General features: G+C 41.8%; 2 protein-coding genes across 2 annotated transcripts; one reads left to right on the top strand and one right to left on the bottom strand.

Annotated features, from left to right (window-relative positions):
• Positions 1-374: 374 nt before the first annotated feature.
• On the bottom strand, positions 375-8734 carry LOC309401969 (calcium-binding protein 5-like). Its single transcript, XM_081971370.1, has 6 exons — positions 7880-8734; positions 6563-6593; positions 5721-5864; positions 4612-4721; positions 1669-1816; positions 375-750 (listed from the first exon to the last, which is right to left on the bottom strand). Exons 1-6 carry the CDS (start codon positions 8069-8071, stop codon positions 725-727), a joined length of 651 nt encoding a protein of 216 aa, XP_081827496.1. The 5' UTR covers positions 8072-8734; the 3' UTR covers positions 375-724.
• A 6549-nt stretch (positions 8735-15283) lies between these two features.
• LOC309381692 (uncharacterized protein) lies at positions 15284-25875 on the top strand. The gene is made up of 7 exons (XM_081932978.1): positions 15284-15415; positions 16510-16618; positions 18201-18232; positions 18475-18574; positions 20108-20173; positions 23592-23684; positions 25158-25875. The coding sequence occupies exons 1-7, from the start codon at positions 15369-15371 to the stop codon at positions 25278-25280; spliced, it is 570 nt and encodes a 189-aa protein (XP_081789104.1). The 5' UTR covers positions 15284-15368; the 3' UTR covers positions 25281-25875.
• Positions 25876-26815: the final 940 nt, after the last annotated feature.

The raw sequence follows: 26815 nt of genomic DNA, 5'->3' as shown, positions 1-26815 counted from the left end.
CTGTATCCAAAAATAGCTTGGATGATAAACTGCTGGAATGGACAATGGTTGAACTAGGAATAATCTCCTTTGATGTGCCCTGCAAGCTTCCCTCCTCTTAAACTCATATGCTTCTTCTATCCCACTGATCTGTCCTCTGAGATATTTTTGGACACTACTTTACAGGTCTTCTGGAATATTAATAAAGCTATGTCCAAAAATAACTTGGTTGACAAGTTGGTGAGATGAACAGGCCCAGAATAAAGCCGGGGGGAAGCTCTCTCACTACTTCATCCTACACTTCTACTTCATCTCATTAACCTTTCAGGTGGCCATTTTTTAACACAGTTCTCCTGGTCTTCTGGAAATCAGATAATTCAAAAATTATGGAGGGAACATCTCCATTTGAGAAATCTGTCATTTGGGAAATTCAAAAGGTGGCTACTCTGTCAGGCACCTGCCCACTTTCTTAAACTTGCCTCTTTGGATTTTAAACACAGGATTTGGTGTCCACCCCAGCCCTCTCTGGTTGGTGACATTGAGTGGAAAATAAAGGTAGGATTTTCACAAGCCGCCTTATTGAAGCAGACTAAAATATGACTATAGGGTACACCAAATTGTGCAAGCATACTTTTTGTTTTGTTTTTGAAACTCAAGAACTAAAAGAATGCACATTTATTTATTTATTTTTAAAGTGCGGTGTGTATTTTCACTCCTTGAAAGTAGAGGAAGTCCGATGATTGCATCAGCGTGACATCAGCCAGACAAATTCTGTAAGGGAAATATCATGAGAGATAATATTAGTACACTTACAATAACAATGGTTGTTTTAATGTCAAACCCTTACTCCATCCATGAAGTTTGCTTAATGATCTCAACTGGTTTCGGTCTCTGATGTGAACATAACTGTCAGGAATGTGACAATAGGGGAATTAAAGCAACTAAGGTCTCCCTTTTTGCAGTTGTTAAGGAATATAAAGCTGATCTAAACTAAATTTATGATGTTGCCTGATTAGGTACAGATCAAATTTCCTTTGATCATATTATAAAACTATGGAAATGGCAAATGCACAGAACCTTCATCTTTTTTTTAAAACAAAATTTTATTGATTTTTAAGAAAAATAAACAAGGTACAGAGCCTTCATCTTAAGGTCTTAAGATGTGATCTTCTGATTTTCTACCAGAAGAGGCTAATCTTTCCAAACTGCTGACCTCAACTCGTATCATCCCTCAATCAGCAGTCAGTTCAAAAGTTTTTTTCCCCCCCTCTTCCTCTCTAGTTCAGATCTCTGGTAATAAATATCTTCTTGGTATAAATCAGTACAATTATAATGCAAAGGGGGATTGGAGTGCCACTAGAATGTTCCTGTTTCTGACATTTTAAAGATGGAACACACAGAAATATACAGCTTAATAGGAAATATTACTATAATATTTACCTTAGTCATTCAAACTTCAAAAATCTGCTCTGGGTGGGAGGAAATTGCAGCCGAGCTCCAATCTCCATGAAATTGGAACAACGCAATAAATAAATTTCTAAATCTATTATCTAAACCCATTTAAGCCTGTATCTTGTCACTCTGTGCTTCTAAATCCTATCTCTCTAGAGCTTTAATACTTTAATCTCTTTCCATGATTTCCCTAAGCCTGTAATCTCTTTCCATCAGTCTTATATTGCTAGATATCACCTTCAAAATCCACAGTCCCGTCTCCATTAACGTCAGCATCCTTCACCATATCGTTAATCTCTTGAGGGGTCATCGTCTCACTCATCAACCTTTGCATGGTTTGACGCAGCTCAGTCAAGGTGATCTTGCCATCCCCATTTGTGTCAAACTGGAAAGAAAACCCAGAATTATTCAGACTATCCATGCATATTTTCTATACTAGAACCAAAAGGAGGATTAGCTGTGGACCAATGTAGTAATGGCATTTGAGAGAGCAATCACTACAGCTGTGGTCTGATATCTAAGGGGTTGCCACAAAGAAGAGTGAGTCAACCTATTCTCCAAAGCACCTGAAGGTAGGACGAGAAGCAATGGATGGAAATAATCAAGGAGAGAAGTAATTTAGAACTGAGGAGAAATTTCCTGACAGTTAGAACAATTAATCAGTGAAACAACTTGCCTCTAGAAGTTATGAATTTTGTAAGAGATAGGACAACCCTCTGTCTGAGCAGAGGGTTAGACTAGAAGACCTCCAAGGTCCCTTCCAACTCTGTTATTCTATTCTATTTCTGGAACATATTAAACATTCCAGTGCAGGAATTGCTCCCTGCCAGATGCCATAAACTGACGATGATCACCTACCACTTTATATTAACAGTAGGACTGTTTGATGTGATTTAGAAAGAACACAGCTTTCTTACATATGTGACAAGACAGATGCTAAGTGGAAATAGATGCCTTGGTCTTAGCTGGACAAGCATTAATTTCTAAACCTCCACTTTCCATAGGTGACATTACAGATTTAATTATCAAGATTCTGGTAGGCCTGATAATTTTTTTTTTCCTTAGAGCATTTGCACTCTCCAAGCATGGACTACAAATATCACCATTTAGCTAGCATGATCCTTCTCCGTGCTGAATGAGACATGTTTACATTTTGCAAATTTAATTTCAACAGCAGGGCCTCCAAGATGACTTTCCATGGCTGGCTGGGGATTTCTGGGAGCTGATGTCCATACACTTTCAAACAGTTAAGGTTGAGAAACATTGTTCCAGTTGGGTTCCTCCAGATGTCCTGGAAGTGCAATTTTCAGAATTCTCTTTCAGACTTTTGAAAGGGAATGTTGGGATGAGCAATTTTATTGAGGAAGAGAGAAGGAAGTTAAGCTTCTCCATATCCATGATCTCCATGGGCATCACATCTATCCAGATAGCCAATGGAGTGTGCTATTATCTAGTCTAAGAGGCAGCACAAAATATACCAGAACTAATTTGCTTGGTACACCTAACCAATTGCTATTTGTTCTTGTTAACAAGGCAGTTTGTTAACAGGGCAATTAATATACAGAGATTAAAAGACTCCTGAACTGATGGGACAAAAATGCCTAATAATCCCTTTTCAAATGTTGGACTGGATAAGATGCTAAGCTTAGATAGCTAGCTGGAAGCTGGCTTTAGCCAGTGCCACCACAGCTGTGAACACATCCCTAGCTGAACTTGGGGGGGGGGGGATGGCCCATTTCAGGCAGCACAGTCCCTTATAGCACAGTCCCTTATGTAGTCACATAATTGCCTGTACCAAAGGCAGCTTCTATTGCCCCATTCTGTGGATCAAATCCTGGGAGAAAAGTTTCAGGAAACTTCACCTCTATATGGAAGCCATAATCCATACAACCTGCTGACAAGCTACATTTGGGGGAGGGGGAGACGACAACTGCTAAAATTGTTGAAGACACCCTTCCCACTTCGGTCAATGCTGCCACCCTGTGCAATTTATCACATCCCACCTACCAACACAGATTTCAGGGCATCCGGGAGGGAAAGTAAATATGACATCCACATTTGTCAGGCACTATCCACCACAAGAGACTTGGTAGGTTAGAGCACGCTCACGTCAGTCAAAAGCAACTAAATGAGCTGGGCATATCATCCCTCTTCTATGTCATCAGCTCCATCTCCCCTATGGGAGACATTAATTTCATATAGGATCAGAAATTATCCTCAGCAATGGTTTGGGGAGACTACTGCTACATCATGTAGATCTGTTCTTAAAAGGGGTGTTTTAGATATGCCCTGAACTTTAGTCTGACTCCTATGTTTATGTCTATAGAAATAAATACATTAGGAGATGTTAGCTCCACTATGTATACCCGACCTAGAAAATAACTTGAAAGGGGATTCAAAATATCAAATCTGCTATAGTAATGGCAACTTGTAAGTCTGATTGTGCTTTATCCCCCCACCCACACACCCCCCTAAATGAAGATAAAGGTAAAGGTTCCCCTCACCCATACATGCTAGTTGTTCCCGACTCTAGAAGGCACTGCTCAACTCCATTTCAAAGCCGAAGAGTCAGCGCTGTCAGACGACGTCTCCGTGGTCATGTGGCTGACAAGACTAAACACCAAAGGCACACGGAACGCTGTTACCTTCCCACCAAAGTGCTTCCTATTTTTCTACTTGCATTTTTACGTGCTTTCGAAGTGTTAGGTTGGCAGAAGCTGGGACAAGTAACGGGAGCTCACTCCGTTACATGGCGTTAGGGATTCAAACCGCCGACCTTTCTGATCGACAAGCTCAGCATCTTAGCCACTGAGCCACCACGTCTCTACAATAAACAAAGCCCAAATAGAGGGTCACAAACAAGGAACTAAGGGACGTAAACAAGGTTGAAGTGGGCTTGAATTATTCATCTCTCTGGGAATGGATCTGATTTCTCTCTGTCAAGGTCATTTTCTTTACTCTCTACAAGAGGCAGTCTCCTACAGAAAACCAGACAGGCAGTAACTATGGCTAAGGGTAGATTGTCCTTACATTTTGTTTGTACAACCATAAGAAGATGCTGCTCTGGGTGAAGTTTTGCTCAGATCAAGAAATTAGGAAATAAGCTTAAAATAAGGAGTGCCCATCTAATCTACCTTTCCTTTCTGGATCTAACTCCTGTGTCCTGCCATCTGTTTTTACCTCCTTGAAGACATCTCTCATCTCTTGAACGCCAATCATGCCTGCTGTTTCTGCCAGCAATTTTGGGGCCATCAACTCTACAAAGTCATCAAAAGCTACGTGTCCCCCAACTGCAACGAGAAAAAGTGACATTTACTGCTTAAAGTGGATTGTTTTTTTAAAAAACACCACCAACAAGAGCACCTGGATATCTTGCTTTCTACTTCAGTTCCTTGATTAGAAGCTTTTTCAGAATATATAGGAGAAAATAATAGGAAACAGATCAATTCTGAATCCTCCCACTTCCTAAGTGAGCCCCAACCATCTTGTTAATAATTTAGTTTTGGATTTGGTAAACACCTGGATCAGAGACCATATGAGATCATTTCTATCAGAAAGAGGAATGGCATAATTATAATAAATGCACTTTATTTTTGAAATAATGTTGAAATAATCCAACTATCGTTGAAAGAACTCAGAAGAAGTTTCCCATTATCATTCCTTAAAAAACTGGAGAATGGGATCCTGGGGCAAGAAAGAATTAATATAAGCCCTTGGACTTGCTATGGTCTTTATAAAAATTTTTTCCCCTTAGCCATTATTTTATTGTGGGAACAAAATGGAGGGAACTTTCTTCCCAATGCAAATAATTGTTTCAGAAGAGAAGACTTGTAGTATAGTAAAAGAGAATCTCTCCTTTCTTCTGTAATCATCCCTTTCAGCAGCTGATCTTTGCTCATTTAAAAAAAGGTCCAAATTAAACAGGATGTATAAACATCCTGTGTAATTTATCCCTGAAGGGCAATCACTGGCCAGGGTTGTTTAGTAGATCCAAAACAGACTCTTCAGTCTTAACCAATTTACACCATGTTTTCCAAAAGCCGATAGTAACCTCCCTAAAAAAAACCTTCAGCTTCCTCCAACCCCCCACCCCCCAAAGTAGGAGCTTTCCGTCAGAGACAACTGCACACAAAGATAAGACAATGATTGGGAACTCATAGATCTCCAACAGTGGTTGAAGTTTACTTCCCATCACTCAGCATTGGCTACAATTGATACGAGTTGGAGTCCAGAGATATCTGGAGAGTCCCAGACCTAGGTTTCCCTCACTCTTCCCAACAAGCACTTACGATTCATGTTGATCTGTTGAGACAGCTCTATGAGTTCCATCTCGGTTGGCATGTACCCCATTGTTCTCATGAGGTTACCCAGATCTTTGCAGCTGATATATCCATCTTTGTCCTTGTCAAACTCCTGAAAGGCTTCACAGAGTTCTGTTTTTGCACGATGATGATGATGATGATAAAGAATCAAATAAAATCATAGCTGGGTTTTCATAACATGCTTGAGTAATTTAAGTTTCAGAGTGTTCTGGGAACTCAGCTCTTAGCATGATATGTATACCAGATCACCACATAAACCATAATATGATTTGCATTCTTGGTCATATCATTTGTGTTTTGTTAACCTGGATTTAGTATTTATCTTGGAGCCATTTTGGAGCAGAATGACACAGAAACATCATTAATTGATTGACTGTTAAACAAGCAAGCATGTTTTAACAACCTAGTCCATGAATCTCATTGTTTTAAATACTGTTAATAATGTGCTTTTGCTTCATGCATTCTATGTCCATTTTCAAATTAGAGACCTCCCACTGAAGCTACATTTACTGAGAAAATTGAATTAATGCTGACTTTACTTTTATAAGTTAGACTTCAAATAGTAGGTCCAGAAAGATACTTTCTTCACCATCCCTCTTCGTGAATTCATTTCAGCACATAATTGATATTTGTCTTTTTTAATAGTCTCCAGGAGAGTTCTGAGAGCACCCTTTCTCAAGGAAGATTATCTGCTACTGATGTCTCTTCAATCTTTCCTAACCTTCCAAAGGATTTCAGCATATCTTGGCGCACTAGTTTAATATATTAGTCAGAATCATATATGTGTACAAACAGAAGTTTGCACTTACCTTCAATTTCATCTCCACTCAGTTCACGTTGCTGTAACAAAACAAAAACAAAAAAAGCAGAAAGACATTCACTGCAATAGAGGGACAAAAACAAGGAACTCAGAAGCCAAGACTGATGATTTCAAACCTAGAAGAAAACTGCTTCCTTTTGGGGGGGAATTGGAGAAATCAAGGACCTAGTCACCATAATTCTACACTTAACTCTCCATCCAACTGACCCCAACCATAACAACTCAACTAGAGCGTTTTTGTTGTTGTGGGCCAATGGAAAATATTGCACTGAATGACAAGAAATCAGCAGTATTCCAAAATAGCAGGTTAAAATCCAAATAACTATCAGGAGATGGAAAAGCTAAAGCCATTGGACTTTCTGATTCACTGGATCCTTCCTCAATGAGATGAATAAATGCAATGGAGAGCAAGTCTTATAGATAGTTCAGGTATCTGCAAGCTACTGATTATGGATCAGGCTGCGATAGACTATGGATGCTTTATTAAGAAAATAAAGAAGGTTATTTGAGAAAACAGCCTAAACCAAGATGCTTACAACAGAGGTCAAAAAGATTCAGCTTTTTCTTGTAAACTTTGCTAGTGATTGGAACAAGCCCTCCAACTAGAAAATCAAAGAGAAGTTGGAAGATAAGCATCACTTCACATGAACCAAACTTATATTTCTATCATCTCCATTGTTTGTAAACCCTATGTGATTTGCCACAAGTGGAGATAAAACCATTAGCAATCATGTCTTTTTCAACTGCCTTTCCCTCTCTATGTACATATGTACATGTATTTACTTTTCTTCTGTCGTGTTCTCATCATATGCTAAATTAAATCTAATTAATCAATTAACAATAACTTGTAAAATACAATTATCTTAGTCAACCTTCTCCTACTTACAGTATTGTCTTCCCACTGTTGAATTACAGTACAGTTGAATTACAACACCCATCATTCTGGGCAAATTGGTTGGGCTCAATACATTTTTAAAAGGTTGGGGAATGTTTCTTTAGATTTCTTTTGAAGAAAACCCAGACATCTATCTATCTCTCTCCCACCACCATTTCATACCTCTACTGTCTTCTGCCTAATTTGGACCTGTGATCCATTCCTATTGCACATCCTGAATTAAAAACAAAATACCTTCCTATGGCAGGGAGTGAAACCTGGGAATATTACAATCCTGCCCTGGACCACTTTTGATTAATTTCGCTTTCACTGAAAAAAAAACCCACAGAAGTCCAGTTCAATGTATTTTCCCTAACCTGTAGGGCTACCCCACCAATTCCCATGACCCAGTCCCCACTGGTTGACCCATACCCTCTGCTTGTCAGCAATGTTCTTGCGCAAGAAGATGCAAGCTGGTCCCAGGCCGTTCTGCATGGTACAGAGAGATGCGTGTCCCAGTCCAGTCGTCAAGTCCCCAGCCAGTCTGCCTGGCACCCAATCTTCAGCAGCAGGGAAAAAGGGCTCTTTGGAAGAGGCTGATTTATAGAGGGAGAAAGAGATCATCTCTCCTTCATTTCCGACCCCTCCTCCATCCAGGCCTTTTTTGTTCTTCTCCAGGCTGTGACATCTGTAGAATAAATCTCTCCTCCTTTGCCCAGATTAACATTGGCCACGTGGTGAAAATTGGCAGCCTGGACCCGCTTGGCTTCTCAGGAAGTATGGAAGAGACAGAAGCTTCCAGAACATTAAAATGGTGTAGAAAAGGATAGATAGTCGGTGTGTGTAGTAATTAAGCCATCAGGCTAAAAACTGGATGAGCATGTGTTCCAGTCCTGGCTTAGGCAGAAATACAGCTGGGTAGGCCAGTCATTCTCTATCAGCCCTGGAAAGGAGGCAATGGCAAATTATTGCTAAGAAAACTGTGGCGACTAGTCCAGACAGTCATGAGGAATCAACAATGTCTTGAGAGCACACATCCCCCCAAATACATACTTAAAACTCCACCACAGTATAAACTATTTTTTTAAAAGTGTAGCTGTAAAAACATAGAAAACCTCCACACTCTCCAAATCTCAGAGGACATAATCACATCAAACCTTTATTGTCAATGCACAACATGTGTACAATGAAATTGAATGAGCCTCCCTTGGTGTAGCCCCCCCTCACCGCCCCAAAAGACAAAATACATCTCAATAATTCAATAAATGAAATAAATAGAATTCCTAAACCCAAATAAGTAATAACTAACACACATTCCCATGTATCTATATGTATGTAACATTATATTATATTATCAATATGAACATGTTGCTTGTTGTGCTGACCCTGCGAGTCTATCATATTAAACCTAATTGTGGTATTATGTTGTGTTCAGAAGCTATTTTTCAGCCTATTTGTTCAGCTGGCTATGCTTCTATATCTCCTGTCTGGTGGTAGGAGAATAAAGAAGTGCTGACCAGGGTGTGAATCATCCCTGAGGATTTTTCAAAACTGCATTCAGTTTTGGTCGCCACGATGTAAAAAAGATGTGGAGACTCTGGAAAGAGTGCAGAGAAGAGCAACAAGGATGATTAGGGGACTGGAGGCTAAAACATATGAGGAATGGTTGCAGGAACTAGGTATGTCTAGTTTAATGAAAAGAAGGACTAGGGGAGGCTTGATAGCTGTTAGATATTTGTTCTAACTACAGTGGTTTCCACCAAGGTCCTCTGTTCCGGCAGGAACAGAGGTTTAATCCTATTGGTCGAAGGGTCTGACAGCTCCCTATAAAAGGGCTGCTGTCAGACTCAACCTTCACTGGATTGTTCTCACTTGTTGTACTTAATAAAGAGCTGTTGTTACCGTTAAGCCTGTGTGTGCCTATCCATTACCCAATCTAACAATAGCAGTGTTCCAATATCTCAGGGGTTGCCACAAAGAAGAGGGAGTCAAACTATTCTCCAAATCACCTGAGGGTAGAACAAGAAGCAATGGGTGGAAATTAATCAAGGAGAGAAGCAACTTAGAACTGAAGAGAAATTTCCTGACAGAACAATTAATCAGTGGAACAGCTTGCCTCCAGAAATTGTGACTGCCCCAACAATGGAAGTCTTTAAGAAGGCGTTGGATAGCCATTTGTCTGAAATGGTATAGGGTTTCCTGCTTAGGCAGGGGGTTGGGCTAGAAGACCTCCAAGGTCCCTTCCAACTCTGCTATTGTATTGTATTATTGTATCCTCACTCTGTTGAGGCACTCTGGCGATTTCATCCAGTGGTTTCAAGGGACAGCCCATAATTTTTTGTGCTGTGCTCATCACCCTCATTAATGCCTTTCTGTCTGCAGCTGTCAAGCCAACATATCATACCATAACACAATATGTAAGGACACTTTCTGTCATAGACCAGTAAAAGGAAGTAATCAGCTGTTGTTCCAGCTGATTTTTCCGAAAGACCCTAAGGAAATGAAGTCTCTGTTGAGCCTTCCTGATCACCTGCATCGTGTTATTTTTCCAGGTGAGATCTTGGCTAAGGTGGACTCCCAGAAATTTGAAAGAGGAGATCTTCTCCACACAGCCCCCCTTGGTGTAAAGTTGGGCAGATTTCTCTCTATGCTTCTGGAAGTCTAATACCATCTTCTTTGTCTTGCTGGTGTTTAGATGCAAGTTGTTTTATGAGCACCATGTGGATAACCTCTGGACTTCTTCCCTGTATACTGATTTGTCTCCTTCTCTAATAAGATCCAGTATGGTGGTATCATCTGCAAACTTTATTATCACGTTAGATGGATCGGAAGATATGCAATTGTACGTGTACAACAAGAACAGGTAGGGACTGAACACACAGCCCTGAGGAGAGCCAGTGCTGAGCTTCAGGGAGGAGGATGTGAAAGACCCAGCTCTCACTATTTGTGACCGGTCCATCAGAAAGTCTTTAATCCAATCACAGGTGAGAGAGGGGGAATTCAAGTCAGTCAACTTTTCGATAATGATATCTGGCAAAATGGTGTCAAAAGCCGAGCTGTAATAAATAGGGTTTGTCCACTTGGCATATAAATACATGGCCCTTAGCCATAAAAAGTCTGCCCACACTGTGCTAACATAAATACTGCTATGGTAGGCTACACCTGAATTGGCTCTAATTTGTAGAGTCATTTGAACCTTGAGAACTTCAGAGCAGTCATGACCTAAATCAACCCCTAAGTGTGCTTCTTAAAATTGGAGAAAAGGTGGCGGCAACTCTAAGGTTTCTTGCCTGAGCAGGGTCTCAGCAGAGAAGACCTCCAAGGTCCCTTCCCACTCTTATTATTCTGTAAAGTTATCTCGTTATCTCAAGGGAGATGAGCGCAGTCTCTGATACTCACCATCTTGCCCAGGACATACACACACACATCAGCTACACAAATGTAGGAGAAGACAAAGGAGAAGACAGCAGGTTGTGGATCCAGCTACTGAGCCTCTTCATCTTTCCTTGACAGCTGTCATAGTAACCAGGTAGATTCTTCCTTCTCCTTCATTGGTTGCTAGGAGCTGGAGTAGAACTAAAGAGAGAGGAAGAGAGAGAAAGGCTGGTGCAGGGATGAGGGGCAGAAGACTTTATAGGCAGTTGGGAGTGTGGGACATGGGGATAATGGGATGGGAAGAACTTTGCATAGCTGGCAAGTGGTTGACTTGGAATTAAAGACATGGATGGGGGAAAGGGCTCTTGGATCAATCACCTGGGAGGTCAGGGAATGTAAAGAAGGGTGGTAGCCATTTGGTGCCACATTATATTTGCTCACCTAACTCGGTATTTTATCCTAAATGTAGCGGCACTGAATGTTCTCAGGAGAGATCTGTGGTTTAAAAGGCGACTCAGAGGGCTCCTGAACGCAACAAGCATGCTCCAAGGCTGAACTGTTCAATCTCCCCCAGAATGTTGGGAATCTGTTGAGAAAATAGGAATGTAAAAACCCAGCAAAATGTCTAACTCCCCTCTTGTCCTTCTCCTTGAAGATCTGAACCCCCCCAGGCCATGCAGTCTGGACGCCGGGGGCGCTTGTCCGTTGCAGGGCCAAGCACCCAACCCCAAGATACCATTACCAACAGCCCCTCCATATCTGGTGATCTTCGGCTACTCCACACAATGTAGGTAACTACGTGAAGGAGGTGATGATGATGTTTTCTATCTCCCCATCAACGGATGGTTTCTAGCTGGCTGAGACCAGGTCAAAGTGCTGGTTGTTTAAAGCTTTGGATAGGTGGGGGTGTCCCTCAGAGGTGGGTTCTTACAGGTTCGGCCGAACAGGTAGTAACTTGGCAGCCTGGGTCACTGAACCAGCAGTGACCAATGCTTGTCATGCCCCCAAACCGGATCCCCTAGGGAGCCGCCATCTTGTTTTTCAGTTCTGTGTATGCGCTGAACAATTTTCAGTGGAAAAATGTATTTATTTTTTCATTTTTTAATGTTTTGCGCATGCACAGACCTTTTTATTTGCAAATATGCACATGTGGGTAGCAAAATGTTTGAGACACCGCACCGGCAGCAATGCTGCCAGCAACCCACCCCTGGGGTCCCTATGTAAGGAGCATCCTTTCCCGTACAAAACTGTTTAACCCTGGCTCACATGTTTCAGCAGAGATCAGGCTGATGCTGCTCTAAGCCAGCATTTTTAGAAGCAACTGTAAAAAACATCCCTTCCTGGCAATGCCTACAGCTATGAAATGTCAAGGCTTTTCAGTTTGACCTTGATGCATTGTTAGATTTCTGGCTACCTTCTGCCTGACTTCCTGATTTATTCTTTTGGTAATTATCGCTGGGCTATTATTTTGTTTACTGTTCGGCTTTATATTTGAATCCTTTAAAAAAATTATGACGTATTTGTCTGGTATGAAGACCTTGCAAATATGTTGGATTTTCAACCTCCGTAATTTGAAATGGAAAGTTCCTGGATTTTAGCATTGCTATTATCATCAGCCACAAAAGAGGAAAGCTACTAAATGCGAATATTTTTGGTCATCCTTCCCAAACAGAGACTGTGGAGATCAGCTTCTCTGCTGTCAGTTCAATAACGATGGGACCAGAGTTGCAGCAGGATTGCGTACTGGAGCCATTAAGGTTAGTGTCAGGCAGGGAAAGTTCCAGAAACTAGGGCTGTCCCCAGAGGGGCAATCAAAAAGTCAAGAACACAGCCACATTCATGCAATTGAAGCTCTGCCTCTTTTTCATATATGACACATATAGGTTACATATATGTGTGTGTGAGAGAGATCTCAACTGCATAGCTGCAGCTCAAAAATGGAAGTACACTTCCATCGCCACAATGGAAGAATGGCTGCAAAAGTTGATGGAGTAAGCAGACTGCTTTGATAAAAGAAAAAAAAACATAAGTACTTTTGTTTCTACTTGGAAACTATTTCTGGACTTTCTGCTTGAGATGGTAAGAAATGAAACTTTGATTTTGGGTTTTACCAATTAGATCGATTTGTTGATATAGAAACGGCTAGTTTATACTACTATGTAAAAAGTAAAAAGTTGAGGTTTGATGTTACTATCTTAGTTTACTGCACCAAGGGAGTCAGAAGTCAATGTCTTTTTCTTTTTTCCCCCCTTCTTTTCTGCACTCTTCACAGCTGCCTTCCTAACTGTACACACACACACACACACACACACACCACCTACAAACAGGTGCCATGCTATCTTTGGCCTCCATGTTTAGCGGCCTTACCTTACCTGGCTCCCTCTCCAAAGTGTGCTACATACTCCAAGAGGCTGGTTCAATTTCCATCTGAAAAGCAACAGGCTTGAAAGACTGGTAGAGTTTTTGAATACCCACCTCTGCCTGCTGGAAATCAAAAGCAGAGGGTGAGCAGCATTAGAGATTGCAAAATTCTTTTTTGGCATCTGATCCATCATCACAGATTTTCAGCAAGCTCAAAGCATTCTGCACAACGCTTGCTTCAAAATAAAATCACGAGTACATCAAAGCATTACAGAACTAAAGAAAGGATAATTTACAACAACACAGGAGCTCATGTGATGAATTGGTTATAATGTTGGACTAGGAGTGGGGAAAATTAGATGCAAGTTTATTCTGATGTATGGAAACCCACCAGATGACTTGGGGCCAGCGCCTTCCTCTCAATCACCTCAAAGGGGTTCACAATGAAGAGAGAACCTCTCATATGCCACTTAGATATTCTAAAGGAGTTTATAAATATAACCAATTATACTAATCAGAGATTTGCAATGTTAAATATATTTAGCAGAGAGTAAAACCACCAAACTCCAAAGGACTTGCACCTAAGTACCCTGTTTTCTCGAAAATAAGACCTCCCCGGATAATAAGCCCAATCAGGCTTTTGAGCGTATGCACTAAAATAAGGCTTTCCCCGAAAATAAGCCCTCCCTATTGCAACACAGCAGTGCACCTCAAAAATAATAAGCCCTCCCCGAAAATAAGGCCAAGTGCTTATTTGGGGGGGTCAAAAGAAAATAAGACCCTCTCTTATTTTCGGGGAAACACGGTAGATCCACACAGAACTGCAATGAATGGTGATTTGATGGACTCATGTTATCATTACAATTAGCTCTCCAAAAGTATACAGATAGTCCTTGATTTACGATCATAATTGAGCCCAAAGTTTCTGTTGCTAAGTAAGACATTTGTTAAGTGAGTTTTGCTCCATTTTATGACTTTTCTTGCCACAGTTGTTAAGTGAATCACTGAGGTTGTTAAGTTAGTAACACTGTTACTAAGTGACTATTAGCCATTTCTTGTAAATTGTTAACCTCCTGTCGTCCTGATATCTCTTCTCTCCTGTGCCCAGTTTATTCTCGCCTGCCCCCAAGGTTTAGTTCTGATATATTTTTTTCTCCTCTCCTGTGCTTAAGGTTTTTTCTGTCAATGATGGATCACTTCATCACATTCTTGCTGATAATGAAACAACAACCCTAGGACTTCCCACTACCTCACTGCACTTTATGCCCCGTGGACCTGCCCACAATGGAGATGTCTTACTTACCACTTGTGAGTAACATTTTTCTGATATGATGAAGTTTTATTGCAACTTCTTGGCCCACAGTATTCATTTTTTGTTTGTTTGGAGCATGCACGGTTCTGAATATTATTAAGCCTTCTAATAAACTCAATGTTAAATTTATTGAAAAGAAGGACTATGGGTGACATGACAACAGTGTTCCAATATCTCAGGGGCTGCCACAAAGAAGAGGGAGCCAACCTATTCTCCAAAGCACCTGAGGGTAGAACAAGAAGCAATGGGTGGAAACTAATCAAGGAGAGAAGCAACTTAGAACTGAGGAGAAATTTCCTGGCAGTTAGAACAATTAATCAGTGGAACAACTTGCCTCCAGAATTTGTAAATGCTCCAACACTGGAAGTTTTTAAGACGAGATTGGACAACCATTTGCCTGAAATGGTTCATGCCTAAGCAGGGGGTTGGACTAGAAGACCTCCAAGGTCACTTCCAACTCTGTTATTCTGTTATTTGGTTTAGCGTGATATGAGAATGGAACTATTTAGCATTGCCATTTTTTTGATCGTCAAATTGTGGATGCATCCCTAAGCATTGACACCTATTGAAAACCTATTGCACATTTGATGTTTTGCAAAGTTGTTCAAGTCAGAAAATGACTCTTCCTTAGTTGTGCTCCATTTTGACTTCTGCTGCCGTATGAAAAAGAATGTTCTCTATCTACGGTTGAATAATATCATTACATCTCTGAGCTCTCTCCCAACCATAGATTCTGGCGGGAAAGTGAAACTATGGCATGTCTCTACTCACACCTGCCTGTCCACCATCACAGAAGATCGCCAAACCCTCGCATCCTGTTTTAATCCTTCCGGCTCCAAGTTTCTCACAAGTGGAGCAGGACCTGGAATTTACATGTATGACACTCAGACCTTGAATAAAGTGCAAAATTTTCAGCCCAGGTACACTATTAAGTTTTTGATATTAGCTCTTGAGAGGGTCAGAAATTGTAAGAAGCACCGTATTTTTCAGAGTGTAAGACGCACCTTTTTCCCTCAAAAAAGAGAGTGAAAATTTGGGTGCGTCTTATACACTGAATACAGCATTTTTGGCCTCCTGAAACCCCACCCCCTTTGCAAAAATGGACAGGCAGAGGGCTTGGGAGGCTTCCAGAGTGCTCCTGGGGGCTGGGGAAGGTAAAAACGAGTAAAAAACAGGCCGTTTCTTGCTCGTTTCTGCCCCCCCCTCCCGGAGACCCCAGGAGCACTCTATAAGCCTCCTAAAGGTTATGCATGCCTTTTTTTTTTTTGACAAAAAACGGACCGTTTTTGGGAGATCTGCAGAGTGCAAAAACCTTTTTTAAAAAATTTGCCTCTTCAAAATCTTGGTGAGTCTTATACTTCGGTGCGTCTTATACTCCAAAAAATAAGGTAAATGATGGGCTCAACTTAGTAGGAAATTTTGTGGATGGTTTTCAGCTTTTAAATGCAATTGTAATGGGCAGAAGTAACAGGAGGAAGAGCTCCAACCAAGACAACAGTCAGATAAAAGAAAATATTTGTAGCTGTTATTGTTGGTTTGGTTCCCCGAGGTCGCTGTTTGGCTTCTGAACATTTTGTCACTCGGTTAGGTAATGTCATCAGCAAAACGTTGGTTGAAGTTTCTCATTTCACTTCTCCTCTGCTTTTAAATGGTCTTGTGTGGTTATGTGGTTGGTTGGCTGTGTGGTTGACAGGTCACATGACACAAAGATCACGTGGGTGGGAAGTCGTGCTGGTTGGAGGCCATGTGAGGCCATGTGATCGATTGGTCATGGCATTCAAAGGTCACCTAGAGGTCAAAGGAACTCTGAGTTTGGGCTAGAACGGAAATCCGGGTCTCAGACAAGATTCTCTGTAGACCACATGAAGATAAAGGGAGGGAGGGAGCAAGCTCATTCAAATTTGCAAAATTGTGTTACTACAGCCTATGATAAAAAGAGTATTTGCATGCATAACTTAGGTTTCCTGATCTGGACTACCTCAGAGAACTGACTATATCCATCTTTTTCCTCCAGCGATTCCCCAACTGTGATGGACGGGCATATGTCCCGAGTCTATGCTTTGACCTTCTTCCCAGAAAACAATGAACACTTCATTTCTGGAGGATGGGATGACACAGTGCAGGTGAAACTCTGGGACTCAGGCAGGAACATGGGTTGTGCTGCTGAGCAGTTATGGGGTTGAGAATTGGCTTACGGAAATTTCAGGATCCAGTACAGAAAATGGCCCATGAAAAATAATGTTTTCTATTTACAGGGCATACCTTAAAAGGAAAAGCTGCCTGGGAATAATTTTCACTTCATCCATCCCAGCTTTTCTATTTGGAGGTGGGGGGGGGGCTGCTGGTAGTGTCTTATCCTGCAAATATCAGAGTTACTGTAGAGCCCCAGGTTTGAACAACCCAAAACCTCAGCCAGGCTGACCACTATTTTGCACAAATGCAAGGAGAAAATATGCAAAATACCCATTGGTTCTGCTCCATCTTCATTCATGATGGTTTGATTCAGTGGTCACTAATTGGTGGTCCGTGGATCACTGGTGGCCCGCAAGAAAATTGTGGTGGTCCGCAGAAAAATTATTTGCATTTTTTATATTGCACTAAATACTATTGATCTTTTTTTTAAAAAAAAATCATACTAGTGGTCCACAGGATTTAAAATTATGAACTTAGGGGTCCCTGAGATCCGAAAGGTTGGTGACTCCTGGTTTGATTCAAAATAGGAAGATTGGGGTGGAGCTTAATAGCACTTACTTATATACCATTTCATGGTGCTCTACAGTTTTCTCTATTTACAGAGTCAACATATTGCCCCCAACAATTCAAGTTTTACCGACCTTGGAAAAATGGAAAGCTGAATCAACCTTGACCTAGTCAGGATCAAACTCCTGGCAGTCAGCAAAATTAGCCTGCAATACTGCATTCTAACCACTGTGCCACCACAGCTATTAATATCCCCATCTCCACCCCCAGCCTCTTTTTAAAAATTAGTCACTTGTCTCTATAATGGGGGGGGGGGAGGAGAGAATGTATGGAATTGTTTTAAGGAAAAGGGTAGGTTCCCCCCGCCCCATTCCATGTTTAAAAGGTCCAAAGGTGTGGACTATGGGAGTGCAACTTTGGGGAATCTTAAAAATATTTTTTAAATTTGATTTTCGAAGGGCATCAGGTCAAGATTACAGACAGGTGGGTAGCAATGTGGTGGCATCTCTGGAGGGGATGAGGCTGGATTTTTTGGCCATTTGGAGGGTAGGATTTGAATTGGTCAGGTGGCTTCCAACAGATGTGTAACACTATTAAAAGAAAAAGGTGGGGTTTTTTAATTTTTAATCATGTAGTCCAAAATAGGTAATTTAGCTGTAAGGTTTAGGTTTGCCAACTTGGTAGGAAGATCTCTGCAGGCCACAGGGAGTTTTGGGCTTTGGGCAGCCTAGGAATAAAATAAAATAAAAAACCAAAAGGATGGATGTATACGTATTTTATAGATTGTGTAATTTGTCTCAAGAGACCTACCTTAAAATGCATCCCGGAATCATAAGTGTCATTAATCATTAATCAAACCTCTCTCCACGAAATTGGTCCTTAGTGCGCAAAAGGTTGGGGGCCACTGCTATAGTTGATAGATCAGGCAAGAGAAATGTTATCAAGTGGGCCTTGGAGAGTGTGAAGTTATCTAACAACATTTTTCCCTGCCTTTTTTCCTTCTAGTTTTGGAACACACAATTTCCACATTCACAACGGTAGGCCTAAATATCTCCCCTACTTCTCCATTCAGTACTCTTACTTCATCCTTTGGGGACTTCTCCACCCTCCTTGCTCCTCCATCTTCCATTTCTCCTTCTTTCTTTCTTTCTCTCTCTCTCCCTCTCTCTCTCTCTCTCTCTCTCTCTCTCTTTCTTTCTTTCTTTCTCTAAGCTATTGTTTCTTCTCCTGTAGCTTCTGTTCTCACATGTTTCCCTCCTTTGCTCTGCCCTTCTCACAGGCGTATCTCTGGGCCCCATATCTGTGGGGATGCTCTGTCAATAGACAAAACGGGCTCACAGATTTTGACGGGATCCTGGAGGCGGCATAGCACCCTGCAGGTAAGAGTGGTAAAAAGACATCTCTGAAGCTCCAAAGTTGAGTTAGAGCAATATTTCCTTGTGCAGAGTGAAACAAATTTGCAGGGAATGCTCCCAGATCACTTTTCTATTGTTGCATTATATAGTAAAACATATATGTGCAGGAACTCGAGTTTGACTCTACTGCTCGGGATAAATGAGATGTGATATAATATGAATCATTCAAATGTTCCTTTAAACAACAGATGCGTCATATACTTACTGTATACATATTTCAGGTAACTCTATAAGCCCTATAAAATTCATGAATGAGCAATACATTCATTGCAGTGATGGGATTCAATTTTTTTTTACTACCGGTTCTGTGGGTGTGGCTAGGGGTATCATGTGTCTGAGAGGGAGTGGCCAAGTAGACATCACTTACGGCCATGCCCACTCAGTCACATGACCCTTCCCACCAAGCCACCCCCAAAGAAAAAGGTAGGAAAAAATTTCTACCTACCTACCTATTTTCGGTGCATGCAAAATTACCTGGCAGTAATGCCGGCAACAGCACACCTCTGGGAGATCCGTGCAACTGGTAAAGGGAGAGCAGGTGGCAAGCAGGCGGTGACTCTGGGGCAAGGCTAGAGCCAGGGAATGGCACATTCTCCGACCCGCCTGAGGCGGGCGATTGCTCCAGGACCTCAGGGAATGGCAAATCCTTGGTGCCCCTGACCCAAGGTGAAGAGCGAGCAGGCAGCATGCTTACTTACCTTTGGTGAGCTGAGCTGAGCAGACAAGGCATGGAGGCGACTGGCAAGGCGGGTAGCTGAGCCACATCGCGAAGCAAAGGCAACATATATAGGGCTGGGATGGGCGGAGCGAGCATCAAGCTGGCTGGCAAGGCAAGCAAGCAGCGACCGGGTGGGCAGGGTGAGCAAGCAGTGACCGGGTGGGTGGGGTGACTGACTGGCAACCGGGCGTGGGGTTTGGTCAAGCAGAAGTCGCTACCAGTTTGGCGATACAGGCCAAATTTCCCCTACCGGCTCACCAAATCGAGTGCAAACCAGCTGAATACCACCTCTGATTCATTGGATTTAAATATCACACTAAGATTGGTTAGAGATTTAAAACTTGCCATTTTGCTTTGTCAGACATGATTTATTACTTAGCATTATAGGTAAATAGGCTTGCAATAAGGATGAATATATGTAGCTTGGGTGAAGGATGAGGGCAAAGGTTCATTCTCCGGGCTTGTGGTTGATTTCTGAATGTTTCACTTGAGGCAACCCACATCTGACCCATCACAAGACCTTCACCTGACATGACCTTCACCTGATGTGACCTCCCCATCACAAGACCTACTGATCACACCTGAAGCCCGTATAAACAGAAGAACACTGACACTGTCATCCCCTAAATTCCGCTGCAGATGTTACCTAGCCTGGTAATGAAATGTTCAGAAACCAACCCACAAAACGTTTCTCTGAGAAACCATAGGTTTAAAATCTGGAAATACAATCTAGAAACCATCCACTGAAATACAAATAAATATTTTTGTCTCTACCCTAGATTTGGGATGCTGAATCATGTGGCAAGATAATGGACGTTCCAGAAGATTTTCGGGGTCACTCACAGGTTGAAGAACTATTTCTCATTATTCCCAAAACTCAGACGAAACCAGCATTTCCCAATGTCTGGTGTCTCCAGAAGTGTTGGGTCATTTCGCATAAACTCTAACCAGCAAGGAGAAGAGTGAAATTAACCCATCATACATTTTTCAATAGGGCTCCTTTCTGAAAACAGCTACCAAACCACCAAATTTATAAGACGCATAAAACCCCTTCTCTTATCTTCTCACTGCAAAATCCATTTGGATTTAATATTTAGAATAGAATAGAATTATTTATTGGCCAAGTGTTATTGGACAGACAAGGAATTTGTCTTTAGTACATATGCGTACATAAGGAGAGTAAAATGCATTAAGCAAGAGTAAAAGAAACAACACTTAGTGGTAGTCATAGGTTACTAATAAGCTATCAAATCAAACTAGTAAACACATAAAGCTATGCAAGTTGAAAGATACAAGCAGCATGGTTATAGTCATAAGTGGGAAGAGATAGATACTAGGAAGGAAGCGAAGAATAAGAGATAGATAGATGATAGATAGATAGATAGATAGATAGATAGATAGATAGATAGATAGATAGATAGACAGACAGACAGACAGAAAGAAAGAAAGAAAGAAAGAAAGAAAGAAAGAAAGAAAGAAAGAAAGAAAGAAAGAAAGAATTCTTTATTGGCCAAGTGTGATTGGACACACAAGGAATTTGCCTTTGGTGCATATGCTCTAGGCATACATAAGGAGAGTAAAATACATTAATCAAGAGTAAAAGAAACAACACTTAGTCATAGTCATAGGTTACTAATAAGCTATCAAATTGTACTAGTATACACATAAAGCTATGTCAGTTGAAAGATACAAGCAGCATGGTTATAATCATAAGTGGGAAGAGATAGATACTAGGAAGGAAGCGAAGAATAAGAGAGAGAGAGAGAGACAGACAGACAGACAGAATTCTTTATTGACCAAATGTGATTGGACACACAAGGAATTTGTCTTTGGTGCATATGCTCTCAGCGTACATAAGGAGAGTAAAACACATTTATCAAGAATAAAAAGATACAACACTTAGTGATAGTCAAGGTTACTAATAAGCTATCAAATCATACTAGGAAACAAATAAAAACAATATAAATTGAAAGATATAAGCAACAGTGACGTGCGGTGAAGTTTATGGCTGGTGAGGCACTGATGTCATCAAATGATCATCATGAAGGGAGGACTGTGACAACTTTGATCTTTGCAAGCGTGCAAGCAAAATACCACAGGATCACGCTGGCGGGGACAGCAACTCCTTCCACTGTGCTGCGGAGAAGAGCCACGCTGTGCAGGAGGCTCTTCAGCGCTAGCCTCAGATTAGCGCGAGCCGCTCAGGAATTGAGGGGAATGGGACCGCATGTGCAGGAGGCTCCTCAGCGCTAGCCTCAGATCAGCGCGAGCCGCAGTCCCATTCCCCTCCTTCCTGAGCCAACATGAAGGGGACCACGGCTCGCACTGATGAGGCTAGCACTGAGGAGCCTCCTGCACACGCGGTCCCATTCCCCTCCTTCCTGAGCGGCCCGCGCTGATCTGAGGCTAGCGCTGAGGAGCCTCCTGCACAGCGTGTCTCTTCTCCCCAGCGGAAGGAGTTGCTGTCCCTGCCACCGTGATCCTGGGGTATTTTGCTTGCACTCTTGCAAAGATCAAAGTTGTCACAGTCCTCCCTTTTTTAGAGGCTTTTTTAAGCCTCACCTCAGCACTCGCCTTTTCCCTTTTACATTTTTTTTCCTTTCATGAGAGCTGTGAGGCTCTGTCTCCCCCCGCCTCCCCTGACTGCACTTCACTGGTAAGCAACATGGTTATAGTCATAAGTGGGTAGAGATAGATACTAGGAAGGAAGAGAAGAATAATAGTAATATAGTCTTAGTAAATTATTTGACAATATTGTGGGAATTACAGTGGTTGTTTAGCAGAGTGATGGTATATGGGGCGGGGAGGAACTGTCTTTGTGTCTAGTAGTTCTGGTATTCAGTTCCCTATAATGTCGTTTGGAGGGTAGAAGTTGAAACAATTTATGTCCAGGATGTGAGGGAGTCTGTAGATATTTTCACAGCCATCTTTTTGACTCGTACAGTATACAGGTATACAGTATACATTATGAAGTATTTTTTTCTGTCATTCTAATTATCCATTGAAGTTGAATTTCCACCTTAAACCTTTCCAACCCTGTAATCTGACATCATTACCTTTCTTCCACAAGGCTGTTCATTTTGCCTCAGCCGTGGTGCAAGGCCAAGTTCTCTGAATTTGGAGCTCTCATAGCCCATTTCCTCTTCAGAGGGAACTGTCCTCTTATCCTTTCTCCTGGCTTTTGGACTTCAGCAGCCGTTATAGTTCTTGTAATGGGAATCGTGGCTTAATGGCTTTCCATCCTGGCCTTATTTTCCTGGAGAAATGAGGATGGATAAATGGTCACTGTCCAATCAATTTTTCTCCTCCTCTGAAAAACAAACCAGACCAGACTGCTGTTTTATGATTGCATGCCCAACAATGTGAAATCACAGCTGCCAGCTCTCTAGCTGGTTTTGGCTGCTTACACATCAAGTTCTTCCCAAAAACCTAGGGCAGGGGTGTCCAAACGTGGGAACTTTAAGACTTGTGGACTTCAACTCCCAGAATTCCCCAGCCAGCATAGCTGGCTGGGGCATTCTAGGAGTTGAAGTCCACAAGTCTTAAAGTTTCCACATTTGCACACCCCTGACCTAGGGCATTGCAATGTATCAACATAATCAGTGGTGGGTTGCCAATTTTTTAACTACCGGTTTGGGCGCACTCGTGCATGTGTGTTTGTAATGTTTCTGCACATGCGCAGAAGCGTCCAGGTGAGTGGGTGGAGCCTCCCACCGCTGCTACTACCGGTTTGCCTGACCCATCCTGAACCAGGACCAACCCACCTCTGAACATAGTATATGGTATATACTATGTACCTCCAAGCAGTATGGCCTTTTGAAATTGACAGATGGAAATTTGCCAATGTGCAGATTTTCCAAGGGCCATCCAAGATTTTTGAATATAGCACCCAGCATGTCTATAAACCACTGGGATCACCACGACTGTTTCATAACATAATCTTTCAATTGGAGTGTGGGTAGATTCGGTATTTTCTACTGCTGGTTCTCAGTCCTGCAATATCAAGGGGGCTGAAGATATTTGCAAGAAAACTCTTTTCCAGGATTGGGGAGTAAAAGTGAGAATGCCTCATTTTAACAGCCTTGGTTTCTTCTGTCTGTCGCCCCATCATGTAGCCTTGTTCACTTATTTAGATTGTGTATCAGTGTGATTTTAAGGGAACACATCTGCCAACTGAAAGCTGATCATTCTTGGCAAAAAAAATGGTAATAGGGTTCTTTTTTGATTAGTTTAATGAAGGGCTTTCTCTTGCCTTCCCCTCAGTTATATACTTGCCACTTCCTTGGCACTGACTACATTATAGCTGGTGGAAGTCGGAACAACTTGTGTCGACTCGTTGACAGAAGAATTCTCATGGTAAGGTAGCTTTGCTAATCCTTGCAGGAAAGGGCTTGGCTTTGTAATAGGGTGGGTGTTTCAGGGTGGCTTAGTGGCTAAGACGCTGAGCTTGTCAATCAGAAAGGCCGGCAGTTCAGTGGTTTGAATCCCTAGCGCCGCGTAACGGGTGAGTGAGCTCCCATTACTTGTCCCAGCTTCTGCCAACCTAGTAGTTTGAAAGCATGTAAAAATGCAAGTAGAAAAATAGGAACCACTTGGTAGGAAGGTAACAGCATTCCGTGCGCCTTCAGTGTTTAGTCGTGCCGGCCACATGACCACGGAGACGTCTTCGGACAGCGCTGGCTCTCTGGCTTTGAAATGGAGATGAGCCCTGCCCCCTAGAGTCGGGAATGACTAGCAGATATGTGCGACTGGAACTTTTTTTTTGCACCCTGTGATTAGTCTCCAGGAACTTGAGGACCACACAACATGGACTTTGTGGTATCCACATCATGGAGTTTGTTGTATTGTTATTAACTAATATAATTATTTTGTATTGTATTTTAATTTATTTTTCTCCCTTTTAAAATTGTGATAAAGGTTTATCAAACCATTGCAGACTGGAATGTAGGAAAACTTTTTATTCTATTGCTGTGTGGATAGATTGATGGTTTCTAACATTCCTAAATTGAAAAAATAAATTCCCCAGGCCAGGATAGGATGGGATCATGTTTGACTTAATAGGATGTTCTGGAGTTTGTTAACGCTAATTGGTATCTTATTTGTCTCTTTGTGAACTCCAAACAACCTTTTTTCTCATTAACATCTTAAATTTTATACCCTTTGTTACCAGAACTCATTTAAATGGACATGGATGTAACATGTTTGACTACACGTAGTTGATTTATTGTGCAAAGGAGAGCTTTCATCCTGTCCAACTTTCCTCTTGCATTTTTTTTATGTGTTAATTATAAAATGGAATGTAGGCTAAGGATCTGGGTTCCCTCTTTGAATGAGAGGCTCCCCTTTAATCAGAATGTTCTGAATAAATTGTAATTTAATGATAGTCTGGTCTTGGCCTGTCTCATTGGAAAATATGCACGCCAAGGCACCAATCTAAAAGGTTATATTTGGCCTTCAAACTCCAAAGAAAAGAAACATGTAGTGGTAGCAGCTGATTTCTGCCCTCTTTCTTTTGTTCAGTAGAGGAGAGCTTGTCAATCAAAGAAAATGGCAGAGGCTAGTGTGTGTGTGTGTGTGTGTGTGTGTGTACATATATGTCTGTCTGTCTGTCTGTCTGTCTGTCTGTCCATCTGTCTGTTTCTTTGAGCTCAGCAACTTTAAGATATATGGACTTCAATTCACAGAATTCCCCAGCCAGCATGGGGACTTCAATTCACAGGATTCCTCAGATAATTCTGGGAGTTGAAATCCACATATCTTAAAAGTTGCCAGGCCTGAAAAATAGTTTATTAAAGGCTCTTCTAATTTCAATTTTCTTCTTTTTTCCAGAGCACAGGGGTACTTAATGACCTGCCTGGAGGTGTTTATAGCACCCACATCAGCTGTCGTGGAGTCCTAGCTGCAACTTCCAACAACTTCCTGTATCTTGCACAGACTCCAGTTAAACCTTGAAGCCTTCCTTTATCATTGCGAGGAACTCTTGCTACCACCTGAAGGATATCACCAATGCCTTTGATCATCACGACTTACTTTCCTAGGATCCCAGATGTCAGTCAAAATCATGCAAAATCAGTCACCCTGTATGTCTGCCACCTCCCCATCATTATCTGTTTCTCTGGACAAACAGAATCATGGTCTGTCCATAGAGACTCCTGCTTGATTGGATGTGCTCCATTTCATCATGCTGTGCTGATGTTAATCCCTTCTTGCCATTATCCTCTGGAGATATTGTTCTGCTGGAATCACCTCATCATGGTTTGCTTCAATCATCTCATCACAGTTTGTTTCAATCATCTCATCATGCTTTGCTTTTGCGGAGACGTTTTGTTTTGATCTTGGACCCAATGCTCTGGGACTCTCACCACATGCAATCTTCCGTGCAAGAAATCTTAAAATGTACATCTTGTTTCCTGGGACTGGGACTAACTAGGTTAGTTCTGCAGCTGATATTCCATCTATTGCTGCTGGCAATCCCAACATGCTTTGCTGTTTCAAACCTTTGCTTGACCACATCTGTCCTACACTTAAATTGACAGTGCCTGTTCTGAGGACCATGTGGGGTTTGAAATGCTTCCCAGAGCCCCAGTTTGCAGAAAATACCATCATCCTCTGAACAGCTTTCTAATCCAACCGCTGGAGGGAAAAGGCGTCCAGTATTTCTGCCTTAAGTTTCCATCCTGGCTCAGGGGGGTTAAGCTTTCTACGTCACTTCTTTCTCTCTTTTCATAGCCACCTCCTAGGGTGGCTGCCCTAAAAACAGCCTGCCTTGGTGCCAAAATAAAACATCTTGGCTGAGCCCTTGTGTGTGTCTAGTAATCCTGGGTCTCTGGTGAGGAAAATGGGATCTGCTTGAACAGGAATGCAACAGAGGGGAACTAAGGCTTCTGGATTCCTTGACATGGTTAAGGATTTCATTCCTGGGGCTAAGTCATTGAATATGTGAAACAATAATATGGATAAATAACAGAATTGGAAGGAAACTTTGAAGTCTTCTAGTCCAACCCTATGCTCAAGCAGGAGAGTTGCTGTCTAGCCTGTTCTCCAGTGATGGAGTATCCGCAATCTCTGAAGGCAAGCCGTTCCACTGGTTAATTGTTCTCACTTTATGAAGCGGTACTAGCACTTCCCGTGATCTTGATTCTATCCCTCTGTTAATGCAACCTAGGATTGTGTTGGCTTTTTTGACTGCTGCTGCACATTGCTGGCTCATATTTAAGTGACTTTCCTCCAAGGTCCCTTTCACAGTTACTGCTAATCTGTATGTTTCATCTAATCTGTAGCTATACATTTGATTTTTCTTGCCTAGGTGCTAAAGTCTACTTTCCTCTATGTTGAATTTCATTTTGTTAGATAGGGCACAAAGTGCATTTCCCTCACCACTGGGCAATCAAAGCACCCATCAATACCTTGGAAATTAGAGAGAAGGTTTTCCAGAACAAAGGAGTTATCTGATACTGAGATACTGAGATTTTGGGTGCTAAGAACAT

The sequence above is a fragment of the Natrix helvetica genome (assembly GCF_964273705.1).
Source record: "Natrix helvetica genome assembly, chromosome: Z".
NCBI classification, from domain to species: domain Eukaryota; kingdom Metazoa; phylum Chordata; class Lepidosauria; order Squamata; family Natricidae; genus Natrix; species Natrix helvetica.
Note: the sequence above shows the minus strand (reverse complement) of the source record. Positions and strands in the feature narration are given on the sequence as shown.

Bases quoted from the DNA above. Each gene is read 5' to 3' on its own strand.
- LOC309381692 (XM_081932978.1), top strand. From the start codon at position 15,369: ATGTATGACACTCAGACCTTGAATAAAGTGCAAAATTTTCAGCCCAG. The intron at 15,416-16,509 runs GTACACTATTAA...TTTTTCCTCCAG, and splicing joins GTGCAAAATTTTCAGCCCAG to CGATTCCCCAACTGTGATGG. The intron at 20,174-23,591 runs GTTGAAGAACTA...CCTTCCCCTCAG, and splicing joins ATTTTCGGGGTCACTCACAG to TTATATACTTGCCACTTCCT.
- LOC309401969 (XM_081971370.1), bottom strand. From the start codon at position 8,071: ATGATCTCTTTCTCCCTCTATAAATCAGCCTCTTCCAAAGAGCCCTTT. The intron at 6,594-7,879 runs GTATGGGTCAAC...GTTTTGTTACAG, and splicing joins ACATTGCTGACAAGCAGAGG to CAACGTGAACTGAGTGGAGA. The intron at 751-1,668 runs GTGATATCTAGC...TTTCCCTTACAG, and splicing joins CGGGACTGTGGATTTTGAAG to AATTTGTCTGGCTGATGTCA.